This window comes from Oryctolagus cuniculus, chromosome 16 (genome assembly GCF_051225735.1).
Source record: "Oryctolagus cuniculus isolate XC-2025 breed Fujian yellow rabbit chromosome 16, ASM5122573v1, whole genome shotgun sequence".
NCBI classification, from domain to species: domain Eukaryota; kingdom Metazoa; phylum Chordata; class Mammalia; order Lagomorpha; family Leporidae; genus Oryctolagus; species Oryctolagus cuniculus.
The window spans coordinates 19924911-19938147 of NC_142882.1; the positions used below are offsets into that span (position 1 = coordinate 19924911).

The 13237-nt window shown below is 66.7% G+C and overlaps 1 protein-coding gene across 1 annotated transcript; it reads right to left on the bottom strand.

Annotated features, from left to right (window-relative positions):
• Positions 1 to 1038: 1038 nt before the first annotated feature.
• On the bottom strand, positions 1039 to 12883 carry PGPEP1 (pyroglutamyl-peptidase I). The gene is made up of 5 exons (XM_002724245.6): positions 12762 to 12883; positions 11227 to 11279; positions 6383 to 6499; positions 4823 to 5055; positions 1039 to 4457 (listed from the first exon to the last, which is right to left on the bottom strand). Exons 1-5 carry the CDS (start codon positions 12793 to 12795, stop codon positions 4265 to 4267), a joined length of 630 nt encoding a protein of 209 aa, XP_002724291.1. The 5' UTR covers positions 12796 to 12883; the 3' UTR covers positions 1039 to 4264.
• Between the last annotated feature and the right edge of the window lie 354 nt (positions 12884 to 13237).

A 13237-nucleotide genomic window follows, 5' to 3' on the forward strand; every position in this document is an offset into this window, starting at 1 on the left:
AAAGTCGCTGCAACAGCCAAGGCTGGGCCAGGTTGCAGCCGGGAGCCAGGGGCTCCATCAGAAGCGGAGCAGGGGCCGGCGCTGTGGCGCAGCGGGTAAATTCTTTGCCTGCACTGCTGACATCCCGTTTGGGCACCGGTTCGAGGCCTGGCTGCTCCACTTCTGGTCCAGCTCTCTGCTGTGGCCTGGGAAAGCAGTGGAGGATGGCCCAAGTCTTTGGGCCCCTGCACCCACGTGGGAGACCCAGAAGAAGCTCCTGGCTTTGGTCTGACTCAGCCCTGGCTGTTGTAGGCATGTAGAGAATCAGTCATTGGTTGGAAGCCCGCGCCCCCATCTCTCTTTCAAATAAATTAGAAATAAATGCGAAGGGACCTCCACCCAATAGGCTGGAGCCCGAACCAGATATCTCCGGCCAATCAAAGCAGGGCCAGGAGCTCTGAGACCAATCAGGGGCCGGCGCGCGAGCTGACCACGCCCCTCCCCGGCCCAGCCTCAGTCCGTGGGAACCTTCGCCTCTCCCCGGGCTGGGAGCCCCGGCGCGAAAACACCGCTGCGCGCTGTGCCACCAACTCTGGCTTCCTTGGGCCACCCCGGTGGTGTCCGCGGCTTTGCGCGCCCCGGCGAGCGGACTCGCGCCTGGGGGCTCCTGCGGTATTTCCTACGTGGCAGGTGCGGTCGGCCCTGTCGCTCTGGGGACAGGGGGAACCCTGGGGGGCGCTGGCATGCCTCCTGCGCGCCCCCTGCTGGCCAAATAGCAGGACACGCACTAGGAATCGCCTTTTTCTCGTGTTGTACTGCATTGCTGGGTATCGAACCCAGACTCTCTTGTCGTGGGATGCAGGCACCCTCACCAGGACCCAAGCGCTGGACTGAGCACCGGCCCCGGGCCCCAATCCTTCTTGTTAGTCTCGGGCGGCACACGCCTGGCCGCCGCGGCGAGCCCAGCAAAGCACCACCCACCCAGGACAGAAACTCAGGGACGTGAGATCCCTCCCACTGGGCCCCTGGACGCCAGCGCCCACAAGGACACACAGGGAACGCTTTTCAGTGTTTTATTGGCTCTCTGAGGTTTCAAGAGGCAGAGCCCGGGGGACCCTGCCCTGGCCGGGGTCGGGGTCGGGGGTGTCCTGAACACAGAGTTTAACAAAGGCACTGGCAGGAGCTCTGGGTGGGTGTGGGGGGAAGCCACATGGGGGCTGGAGGGCGGGGACGCCTCTGGGGACAGGGACACAGGCAGCGCTCCAGTCGGATGTTTCTAGAGACACCAGGACGGAGATAAGAACCTGAGAGGCTAAGGGAAACCCCAGAGGGAAGCCAGGAGCCCCCTGCACAAGGGCACAGGGACCTCCACCCCCCACCGGTGTCCACGCGGTGGGCAGAGACCCCGCTTCCAACCCAGCATTTCCTGGAGGCACAGCATCAGGACCCCAAAGCCCCTGAGCTGGGAACAGCACAGGTGACCCCACCAGGAGCGGCCAGGAGCCACGGCCGCCTCGCTGGGCCCTGGGAGTCCTCGGGAGGCAGGCACTTCTGTGGGCGTCTGGCACCCCAGGGAGGCTTGGGGAAGGGGCGCGGGGACGGGGGAGGAGCAGCTGGGGCTGAACCGCGTTCCCCCGGGGAGCGGGAGCCTCCCCCGCCCCCCCCAAGCGCTCGGCTGCGCAGGCGTCCCGGCACGGAGTGGGGGATTGGCCCGAGCCCGTCCCCAGCAGTCTGCGCTGCGAGTCTCAGGGGACCCCAGCCCTGCACCTGCCGGTCCCGGCCAGCAGTCCTGGGTGCTCACGGCCCGTGGGCCTGCAGAGGGGACGTGGAGTCTGCGACAGGGAGGCCAAGGCCGCGGTTACCATGGCTGCCGGCGCCCAGGGGTCTCCGCAGAGAATGAGGCTTTGTCCTTGCCTTCCCCAAAGGGGATTTCAGGGTTCAGCCGCTACAAGGGGCGGGGAGGTCAAAGGTCAACTGTCTAGACAGCAGCAGCCCCCCCTAAGTCCCAGCAGCTCCTGCTCTGCCTGGGGGCGGGACCCAGGCCTGGGGGGGAGGGGCGGAGCCGCAAACCAGCTGGCCTCCCATCTCCATGCCGCTGGAAAGAGTGGGCCACCAACTGGTCCCTGGCTGAGATAAGTGCCACCTGACATTCCCGGACTGGCAGGCCCCGCCCCTCTGGGGCAGGTGCACGGGGTGGGGGGCAGCGAAGGGTGGGAGGGGGGGAGGGGCGATGGCAAGGTCAGTCCAGCAACCCCAGTTCCTGCTGCTCTCCGCCTTCCTTTCCTTCTAGCTTCTCCGTCTTATTTCTTTTTCAAGTCACTTCCTCGCGAACACAGTACCGACCTTCCTCTAGGCGGGGAGGGGGCCAGGCAGGAGGCACGCAGATGCCAGCGTCACCCACCTCGGCCGGTCCCACAGGGGTCACCGGGAAGCCCCCATCTGCTCCCTAGGAGACCCCACCCCTGGCAGCGACCCTCTCCCCTCAGGCCGTCTCTTCGCCATTAAGGCTTAGCACACACCGCCCCCTCCTCCCTAGGCACCTGCCAGGCCCCTCGCAGCCCTGCACCCCTGCCCTGCCGCCCCCCCCCCAGGAAGCTCTACAAATGAGCGGGGGCAGGGAAGAGGGTCTTGGGGAGGCCCAGAACCGCCAAACGCAGACAGACGGACACGCCACGGAGCGGGGGCGGGGCGGATGGGCTCGGTGGGGTCTGATGATTTCCCTCCCTGTGACCCCGTCCCCACGAGGAGATGCTGAGCTGCACGGTGGGAACAGAAACGTCACACACACACTCGACGTTGGCAGTGGCTGGACATAAGTCACACCCCGCGGAGCTGGGGGGAGGGGCCTGGCTCCCCTCCCCCAACTGCAGCCCCTCCTCTCCTGTCACCCCTTGGACTCTGCAGGGCAGACATCGTCAGAGCCTGCGGCTGCCCTGACCCTGACCGAGGCCTCCGGGGGCTCCCTGAGCCGGGTCCCCCCTCCCCCCGCATGGTCCGGCTGGGAGGAGACAGTGCCCCCAGCAGTGCATCTCCCAGGAGACAACAAGGTTGGGGGCTGAAGGCGGGGCAGGGTGGGGGGAGCCCAGTCATTTCAACCTGCAGCCTCCAGCCCCCCATCACCCACCCCCCCCAGTTCCCTGCAAAGGGAAACCCTGGGCCCGGGGAAGCGTGTTTCACGGACACGCATCAGACATGCATCCGAGCGGCGGCGCGGGAACAGGTGGGGAGGAAGGTGGACGCTGGCGATAGCAAAGTGACATCACAGTCCCCAGGTTCGGGGACACTGAGCCAGGGCCCAGGTCAGGGTGACATCCAGGGCCCAGGTCGGGGTGACATCCAGGGCCCAGGTCGGGGTGACATCAGGGGCCGAGGTCGGGGTGACATCAGGGGCCGAGTTTAGGGTGACATCTGGGGCAGCGGCTTCCCTGGCTGCTGGGGTCACGCTGTCCCCCTGACGTCACCTCCAGAGGCACCGATTCCACCACGCCCCCCCCCCGCAGGGGTCAAGTTCAAAGTTGCCGGGGGTCAAGCACGAGGTAAAATTTTACCCATGCGGTCCTGGGCCCGTCTCCAAAAACCGTCGTCATCGGATGTGTGGGCTGCCACCCCCGCCCGGCCCTAAAACATGCCAGGGCTTGCCCAAGTCAGCGCCAGCCCGCACCCCCGCAGGACCGCGCCCCCCTGGCTGTCACCCCCATCGCAGCCCTGAAAAGATAAACCTGGGCCGGACCGAGGCAGCAGCTGCAAAGTCTCAGACGCTAAAAATAAAATCAGAAAAGTCCGGGTGGGGGGCAGACTCTGCCCTCCCCTGGGTGCCCAGACCCTCAGCGGCCGCCCCAATGGCAGTGAAGGGGAGGGGGCTTCCTGCCGGCCCCCAGACAGAGGCCTGGCTTGTCTTCAGTCCGGGGGAAGGGGGGCAAACGGGGCTGCACCCTAAAAGCAAAAGCCAGGTCGCACGTCGGCATCGGGACCGAGAGCACACACAGGTCGCTCACTGTGCGCCCGCGCTAAGCCGTCCTGCTCTTGACCAGAGAGGAAGAAATAGCAGAGGGAAACCCGGACCGCGTCCTGGCCCAGGGCTGCCCCGGCGTCTGGCTCGCCGCCCCCAGCCGCTGCACATTCGAGAACAATCCATGGAGGCACAGCGCGCTAGGAAATCCGGCTCTTGGGAGCGGCGGACAGGCAGGCGGCCGCCGCGGTGGGTGCGGGGGGTCGTGGGGGGCGCATCAGCCCTCCCCCGCCCCCCAGATGCCGGGGAGGGGGAGGGGAGGGAGAGAGGCGGGGCTCAGCGCTGGCGGCAGCAGCTGCCCTGGCGGTCCGACTGTTCCAGGACACCCAGCATCTCTGCGATGATGACGCGCAGCGCCCGGCCCAGCTGGTCGGCGTTGTAGGGCTTGCCCAGCGGGGGCACGTGGACGAAGGCCGAGCGCCCGTGGCCCTGGTACAGCGACGTGTAGTAGGTGAAGTCGCACAGGTACCTAAGCCGCGGGCCGGGCCGGAGGGAGGGGGGAGAAGCCGGGTCTGAGCGCGCTGCCCCCTAGAGCCTCGCCCACGCCCACGCCCACGCCCACGCCCACGCCCACGCCCACGGCCTCCGCCAGCAGAGCGGAGAAAAGCCGCGGCCGGCCTGGCAGTCAGCCCAGCGGCTCAGACACCTGCGTGGCACGCAGCGGAGGGCCTGGGTTCGAGTCTCACCTCTGGCTCCCTGCGCACGCGCGCCCTGGGAGGCAGCGGGGACTAAGCTGCAGCCGGTGGCTTAGCCACACCGCTGACCCCGCCCCAGGCATGCGTGCGCAGCGCAGTCAGTGGACGCGCGCCCCCCTCTCGCCCTGCGGAGCCCTACCTGCCGGCGTCCTGCGAGATGGTGACTGTCACGTCCAGGCCCAGCTCGGTGAGCCGCTCGCACACGGCGTCCATGTCGATGACCGAGTCGATGCTCTCGGGCCCGTCCTCCACGCAGCACTGGGAACCCGGGCAGAAGTGCCGGTTGTCCAGGCCCTTGTAGCCCTTGTTGTGACCACACTTCTCCAGCGTGACCGTGGTGGCCATGCCCGACACGCCCACGTGCACCACCAGCTGCCGACACAGGGCGGGGTCAGGGAAGCCGCACTGGACACAGTGTTATCTGCGGTTACTGTTTCGGATCGCCAGCTGCTACAGCCAAACGCAACAAGGTAGCTGGTCCCAGAAAGGCCGGATACACGGTGAATTGGGGCGCCACTACTCACCGGCCCCAGGGGAAAGTGGTCGAAGCCCAGGGACCCACGTCACAGCCCACAGCCGCCGCTGCTTCAAGCCCCAGCTCCCGGGGGAAGTGCGCCCCGGGGGCCAGCAGGGTGACAGCTCCAGTGCTGGGGCCCCTGCACCCCCGTGGGAGACCCGGATGGAGCTCTTGGCTCCTGGCCCAGCCCCGGCCGTTGCAGCCATTTGGGGAGTGAACCAGCCGATGGAAGCTCTGTGTGTCTCTCCTCTCTGGGTGCGTAACTCTGATTATAAATAAATACATATCACAGGGCCGGCGCTGTGGCGCAGCAGGTTAACGCCCAGGCCTGCAGTGCCAGCATCCCATATGGGCGCTGGTTCGAGACCTGGCTGCTCCACTTCCCATCCAGCTCCCTGCTGTGGCCTGGGAAAGCAGTAGAAGATGGCCCAAGTCCTTGGGCCCCTGCACCTACACGGGAGACCCGGAAGAAGCTCCTGGCTCCTGGCTTCAGGATCGGCTGAGCTCCGGCCATTGCAGCCAGTTAGGGAGTGAACCAGCAGATGGATGGAAGACCTCCCTCCCGCCCTCTGCCTCTCCTCTCTCTCTGACTTTCAGATAAATAAATAAATCTTAATATATATAATGTGCATATAAATCAATCTAGAAACAACAGCAGCCCAGGTGGTTGCCATGGAGATCACGCCCCCTCCAACAGCCACAGCCCCAAGCTGACACCCTCGTCTCCAGCCGGCCCGCCCTAGTCCGCATGTGACTTGGGCCCAGCCAATCAGGATAGTTCTCCCATCACTCCCCTGCAGTGATTGGTTCAGGGACACCCTCTGTCACCCACTCTGGCCAATGAGCATCAGCCACGGCCTTTGTGGGGAGTGTTGTGGGAAAGATGTTGAGCTATTAAGAGGCTGGGGTGGGCGGAGTCGCTGGTCCTCGAGGCCACAATGAGGCCCCTCCCTCGGCGCCAAGCCGAGCCAATCAGAGCTGGGAGGCCGCGGGACAGCTGGATCAGGCCGTACCTGCAGCACACACACCTCTGCGCTCAAGTCAGGTTGCCCTGGGTTCCCAGAGAGCAACATGGAAAGAAAGGTGGGCTTGGGTGGGGGTAGGGGAGGGGCAAGGCTGCGGCGTTGGTGGCGGGATCCGAGCTGGGCCAAAGCCGCAGAAACCAGGCTGAGCGCACCTCACCTGTGGGCTGTGCTTCTCCCACAGGGCGGGGATGAGCCTCTGCACGGTCTTGTACTCCACGGGGATCTCGTACACGTGCAAGTCCACGCTGTCCCCCAGGCCCAGCTTCTCCAGCTCCTGCCAGCGAGAAGAAGGCGAGGCGTGAGGGCGCAGGCAGGGGCCGCCGCCGCCGCCGGGGACAGAGTGACCCCACCTCGGGAAACACGGCTCAACCTTATGTGAACGGCAGAGAGAGAGACAAGGACCTCGCGTCCGCTGGTTCACTCCCCAGCCCGGCTGGGGCCAGGCTGAGGCCAGGAGCTCCATCCGGGTCCCCCACATGGACGGCGGGGGCCCTGGCATCGGCTCCATCAAGGCTGCCTCCCGGGGTGTGCGTTAGCTGGGGTCCAGAGCCAGGGATCAAACTCAGGAGTCCTGCCGTGGGACAGGCGAGGAGCTGGCCCAGTCCCGCACACGTGGAGCGAGGTTCGAGTCCCGGCTGCTCCACTTCCCAGCCAGCTCTCTGCTGTGGCCTGGGAAAGCCGTGGAGGATGGCCCAAGTGCTTGGGCCCCTGCACCCGCATGGGAGACCCGGATGGAGCTCCTGGCTCCTGGCCTCAGCCTGTCCCGGCCCTGGCCGCTGCAGGCATTCGGGGAGGGAAGCAGGGGATGGAAGCTCTCTCTCTCTCAATCACAAAGAATGCGAAAATTCGCTTCCGGACCAAGCTGGAGGCGTCCCCAGGTGTGAATGCAGGTGCGCGGCGCCACCTCCTGGCCACGGGAGGAACAGCAGGTGGCCGAGAATTTTGACCCTGACCCAAGACCCACTGACCCTGCCTATCTGGCCGCCCCCCGATGGGCGCAGGCTGCAAGGGCTTCAGTCCCATGTTCACTTACGTGTATGTATATGAAAGTCAGAGGAGGAGAGAGCTCGCCCAGCCACTGGTTCACGGCCCAAATGCCCATGACAACTGGGGCTGGGCCGGGGGCTGGGAGCTCCCTCCGGGTCTCCCATGCAGGTGCAGGGGCCCAAGCACTTGGGCCACCTTCCACTGCTCTCCCAGGCCACAGCAGAGAGCTGGATCGGAAGTGGAGCAGCCGGGACTTGAACCAGCGCCCCTATGGGATGCAGCACTGTAGGCGACAGTTTTACCCGCTATGCCACAGCGCCTGCCCTGGGGATCTTCTTTTGGGGTGACGGAATGTTCTGGAATTGTACACAGGTGATGCGGCACAGCCCGTGGGGGTCCCGACACCCGCTGGATCGTGTCCCGTGAAGGGGGGATTCTATGGCGTCTGACTGTAAAATGGGGATGGGGGCACTGGACCCCCTGCCCCAGGTGGAAGTCAGGGAAGCAGAGACGCTGTGCTCGGGGGTCTGGGGCGCCCTGGCAGCTGCCAGTCCTGCACCTGCTGCAGTGCCGCGGGCCGGTGTCGGGGTCACGGCAGGTGTTATGCTGGGGACTCCCGCGCACCCCACACCCGAGTGCCGGTTCAAGTCCCAGCTCCTCTGCCTCAGATCCAGCATCCGGGGAGGCCACAGTGACGGCCCCGGTGCTGGGCCCCTGCACCCACGTGGGAGACGTGGACGGAGCTCCCAGCCGCTGGCTCCGGCCTGGCCCAGTCCCAGCCACAGCGACCACTGGAGAGGGGGACCCCTGGTTGGAAGGTCCGTCTCCCCCTAAGTCTGCCTTTCAAATACATATTTATTTTTGATAAAAAATAAAAAGACCTTTATTTGCTCAGACACAGCGGGGGCGCAATTGTAGGGAGACCGCGGATGGACGCAGCTGTGCCACAAGGAGCCACCGACCCCAGCGACCTTCGAGAGGGGGCAGGGAGCCGCCTGCAGACCCGCCTGACGCCATGACGTGGGCACCACGGCCAGGAGCCCGGGCCGGAAAGTGCCCACAGTAGCCAGGGCTGGGCCAGGTGGAAGCCAGGAGCCAAGAGCTCTATCCGGGTCTCCTAGGGGGGTGCAGGGACCCCAGCACCTGGACCCAGGGCCAGAGCCAGGAGCAGAGCGCCGCTCCAACCCGGGTCCTGAGAGGGGGCGTGGACGTCCCCTGCGCCCACCCACTGAGCAAACCCAGAAGCCCCAGTGGGGCTCATTCATCCCAAGAAACACAAGGCAAGAAAAAGAGGCGGCTCCCCCGGGGGCAGGCTGAGCCGCGGGCCCCTCCCACCCGGCGGGAGACCGGGCAGCGCTGTCTGTGGCCAGCGGGGCTGGGACGCAGCTTTGGGGGGCGCCATGGGGGCCGGGGCTGGTTGGGGTGGGGGCCGCTCTGTGTCTGGGGCAAGGGATCAGTGACACAGACACAAAAACCTGTCACCCAAGCGACGGGGCCAGGAGGCCAGGGAGCCACGAGCGGGCGTGGGGCGTGGGGCGTGGCGTGGCCTGCCCGTGGCCCCATCCTCGCCTTCCCTGAACGTGCCGGGGCCGGCCTCTCCTGGGGTGGGGCGGCGCACCCCAAGTCCCACGCCCCTGTGCAGCGGGGGCTGAAAGGACCCAGCTGGGAGCCCCAGACGCGGCATTGTCTGTGCCCCATCTACCTGACAAGGCCCCGCGGCGGGAGCGGCCGCCTCTGAGCCCCGGAGAAAGACCCTCTTTGTTCCCGGCTAATGTCCTTGGCAGGTCTGTCTAGACTCGCCATGATGTCACCGCATCCTGCACCCGGGCCTCGGGCAGGGGACGCTGCACACGGCCGCCAGTCCCCGGCCAGGGACGCCCACCTGAGCTGGGGGCGGGGGGCATGCGCTGACACCCAGGGGCCAGCCACGGGCCTGTGGGGTTCCCCCCCCCCCCCGCCATGTGGCTGCCGGAGACAAGTTCACCGGGTGCTGGGGCGGGAGTCGGCTGAGCGAGCAGATAAGGCAAAGAACTGGGGAAACTGGGGTGGTGGGGGTGGGGACACCCCTTCCGCAGGTGGCCAGCTGGGCCAGGAAGTGCCGGTGCCCCCCCTCAGGGGGACCTGCCACACTTTGGAAGTCGGCACACCAAGAACGCCCTGAGCCGTACCTCCTGCAGCCGCGGTGACAGCTCTTTAACAGACACATCTGCTTTTCCCCAGGGCCATCGGGGACTCCCGGATGACCGCCCTGGGCCAACATCACGAATGCAGAAGCTGCCGGGCTCCCCACAAGCAGGCTCGGGGCATGGGGTGTGGTGGATGGCGTCGTGTGCGCCAAGTTCAAGAACAGGCAAAACCCACCCCGTGGCAGGAAAGGGGCCGAGTAGGGACGCAACTGGGGTGGCCCCCGAGGGGCTGCTGTGGTCAACGGGCGGATCTGGGCCCAGATACAGACAGGGTAGAGACGTTAGATTTCCTTAAAAAAAAAAAAAGGCAATCGGGGTGGGCATTTGGCCTGGCCGTTGGAAGGTCTGGGTTTAACTCGAGCTCCCTGCTAACGGGCACCCCGGAAGGCGGCTCGCGTGCCCCGGCCCTGTCGTCACTCATTATGACACCCAGTGCCTGGCTGCCGACGTGGGCTTTGGTCCAGTCCCGGCTGCTGTGGGCACCCGGGGAGTGAACCAGTGGAGGGGAGATCTCCCTCTCTCTCCCTCTCTGTCTCTCTCCCTCTCTCTCCCTTTCCCTCTCCCTCCCTCTCTCTCTCTCTCTCTCTCTCTCTCTCTCTCTCATACCCGGGTGGGAGGAGCCTGGCACCTTTTTAAGGAATGGTGGGAACCCTCTCTCCCCATCTCGCGGACGTCAGGAAGAAAGCGCCAAGGGTCTGGACAGCCGGGCAGCCAAGTTCAAGGGGCCGGGTTGTTTTTTTTTTTTTTCCTCCCAGACACAGGGTAAAAAGCACCGGCCCCGCCAGGCGTGCCCCGAGCCCGAGGGATTCCCAAAGATGGTTTAATTGATTTTTTTCTCCTATTTAGATGCAGATCACAGTGTCTGGGGCCCAGGAATTCAGACACTCGGCTTTGTGTGCAGTCAGCCCCGTGGAGGCTCCTGTCTGAACCCGGCACAAAGCCGACACACAGCAGCACGCTGCCCCCTTTTGTCTGCGGCTCCGGGGAGCGGGTGCGCGCGGCGGGCCGGGGACCGTGGCCCTCCGTCCCCACGGCCAGGGCCCTGCGGTTGAGCCAGGCCAGGTGGGGGACGGTAACACGGGGAGGGGTGGGCACACGGGCTTCGCAAGTTGGGCCTGTCTCCCCCTCTGCCCCAGGACTCGGGAGCAGGGGGCCGCGCGTGGGTTCCGGGGGGCTCTGCTCCCCACCCAATGATTCACATGGGGAGGAAGCCCCCCTCACTGTTCCCCAGTCTGTCCCTCCAAATCCCCCATCTGGCAAAGATGCTGAAAAGACTGTGCAGGTGGAAACCCGTGCCCCAGCGTGTGGTCCCCCCCCACCCCTAACTGTCTGGAGGAGACGGCTGTGCCCCTCCTGTGAGTGGCAAACACTCCCCAGCCCCCAGCAATACCCCTGTGCCTGGGCCTCCCCAACGCGTCAGCACCTGGGGACCCTCAGGTGGGTCATTTGGGGAGCCATCGCGCACCCTGTGTGTCTCTGGATAGACGCAAACGATTTGGGGTAAAAAGGAGAGGGGGGGAAAAAGCCCACGTTTGGGTGCGTCCAGTCAAAGCGGGGGCCTAGAAACTGACACTGGTTACACCTGCCCCCCCCCGGGCTCCCGCGACCCAGCGCCTCTCCTGTTTCCCAGCCCCGCAAAGCGACCTCGGACGGGAACGCCGACCACGCGAGGGCAGTTGGGAACAGTTGGCGACAGGTGCGCGCCAGCCACAGAAGCCGTCTGGGGGAAGCCGCGGGCCCCGCGCTTGGCTGTCGCACAGAGGGCTCGTTCCCCGGGGACCCCGACCCCCGTCAAGTTCCCCGGGGACCCAGACCCCCGTCAAGTTACCTGCACTGCGATCCAGCTAGCGTTCACGGTGTGCTCCCCAAAAGGGCCGAACCCTGGGGAAGAGAAACACAAAACCAACACACTGATAGCGACAGGCCGCCGTCCTCCCCCAGCAGGTGCACAGGGGGCTGTGGGGAGCCTGGGCCTGGGGGCGCCCGGGGCCCCTTCCCCACCTGCCTGCCCCTGGGGCCCAGCGAGGGGCCCCTGCCTCTCCCTCTCTCAATGCCCCCCACGACACCGACCCCATCTCTCATGATTTTCTCTCCGGCTCAGGAAAGGCGAAGCCCAGGTAACCTGCGGTTAGCGCCGCCCCGAGGGCTGTGTGCGTCTCCCCCAGGCCGGACAGTCCTCCCACACCTGAGGCTGCGCACAGGAACCCATAGGCTAGGGAGCACACCCAGCCCCACCGAATGCCGTGCACGGGTCTCTGCGGGGCCCACTTTTCAGAGGCTGGGACCACGGTGCCAGCTGCCCAGAGCCACGCGGCAAGCGCTGGGATTCAAACCCACACTGAGAGAGTCCACGGCTCCGGCCTCCTTTGAATCCCTGGGTCACACTGCCCCCCGCCCCCGGGGAATAATCACCTCTCAGTAAACAATTACCAGCATGGCCAGCCCACTGGGCAAATGACCCCGCGTGACCCAGTGCCCAGAGAGCGCCCTGCCCCCTCTTCCTGCACAACTGAACTTACTGCGTGATCTCGGGGCCTCAGCTGCCCTCTCTCTGGGCGAGGAGCAATCAGAGTGAGGACCACACCCAGGACACCTGTGGTGGGCGGCGCCCCCCCCCAGCGCCCCCACCACCGACTGTGCGCACCTGTTACAGCCAGCGTGGCTGCCCTGGGCCACAGACACCTGTCCGAGCTTTCTCCCCATTCCCCCTCTAACCTCTCCAGGAAGCGGGGGTGAAATGACCCCCCCATTCTGAGCCCCCCCACCGCGGAAGTTGGTGCCACGTGGCCCCAGGCGGAGACTCCGGGAGGAGGGACAGTCTGTGGGGGGGGGGTGTGAGTTGGTGACAGCTGGGTCGGGCTCACCCTTGAAGATCCCGGACAGGCAAGGTTTGGGCTGCGACGGCCCCTGACAGCTGGTGTCTCCGTCCCCCGGCTCTAACCTGCTCCTGCCCGGGGGGCTGGGGGGCGGCCCTCCCGCCGCCCTGAGAACGCAGGGCGGGGAGTAGCGGTTGGGAGGCTCCCGTGTCACCCGGACGCCTCCTGCCCGCAAATCGGCCTTTGTCCCCTGGGGTCAGGCCCGGGAGGGGCGGGCAGGCGGGTGCAGCCCAGCGGCGGGCCAGGTGGGCGCTCTAGGGTCACTGAGCCCCTTGGGAAACGAAGGTTTCCCCCTACACGTCCTGACCCCCGACCATGAAGCCCCAAAGGCTACCTTTTGCACTTTCTGGGTCGCCCAGGCCAAGCTGGGTTCCCGCGAGCGATGACACCTCCCCAACCCGGGACGACTTCGCGCACCTGCGCCTCCCAGCCCCGCCCCCGCCCCCGGGCCCCGGCCCCGGCCGCCATCCGTGCGCCGCTCGCCTACCGGTCACCACCACCGCCTTCCTGGGCTGCTCCATGGCGCACTCGGGCAGCGCCTCCGCCCCGCTCGCGCTCGGACTGGCGCGGCCGCTACGCCCGGCCTCGCCGCCCCGCCCCCGGGCTGGCCCCGCCCCCGGGCCCAGGCCCCGCCCCCGGCGTGCGCTCCCCGAGAATCGACACGCAGCGTGCGCGCCCCGCCCCGGACCCTCGCCCCGCCCCCGGCAGGCCGCCGGCCGCGCGCTCTCCCGGGCCGGAGGCGCTGCGTGCGTGCCCGGCGCTCAGGCTCCGCCCCGCCCCTGCCCCGGGGGCCGCCCCTGGGCTGCAGGCCGGAGGGCGTGCGCGCCCCCGGGCCCGGGCCGCCGTCTGCCTCCCGCAGCCTGCTTCCCAGTAGGTAGATGCGGACAGTGCGTCCCTAGAGAGGGAGTGCGTGGCGCGCGGAGCTGGCCGCTGGACGCGAGCGTTCATTCATTAAGCGCCTGC

Excerpts from the sequence above, each read along its gene's own strand:
- PGPEP1 (XM_002724245.6), bottom strand. The coding sequence starts at position 12,795 with ATGGAGCAGCCCAGGAAGGCGGTGGTGGTGACCG. Across the intron at positions 6,500-11,226 it reads CTAGCTGGATCGCAGTGCAG|GAGCTGGAGAAGCTGGGCCT; the intron begins GTAACTTGACGG and ends TCTCGCTGGCAG. Across the intron at positions 5,056-6,382 it reads GGGAGAAGCACAGCCCACAG|CTGGTGGTGCACGTGGGCGT; the intron begins GTGAGGTGCGCT and ends CTGTGTCGGCAG.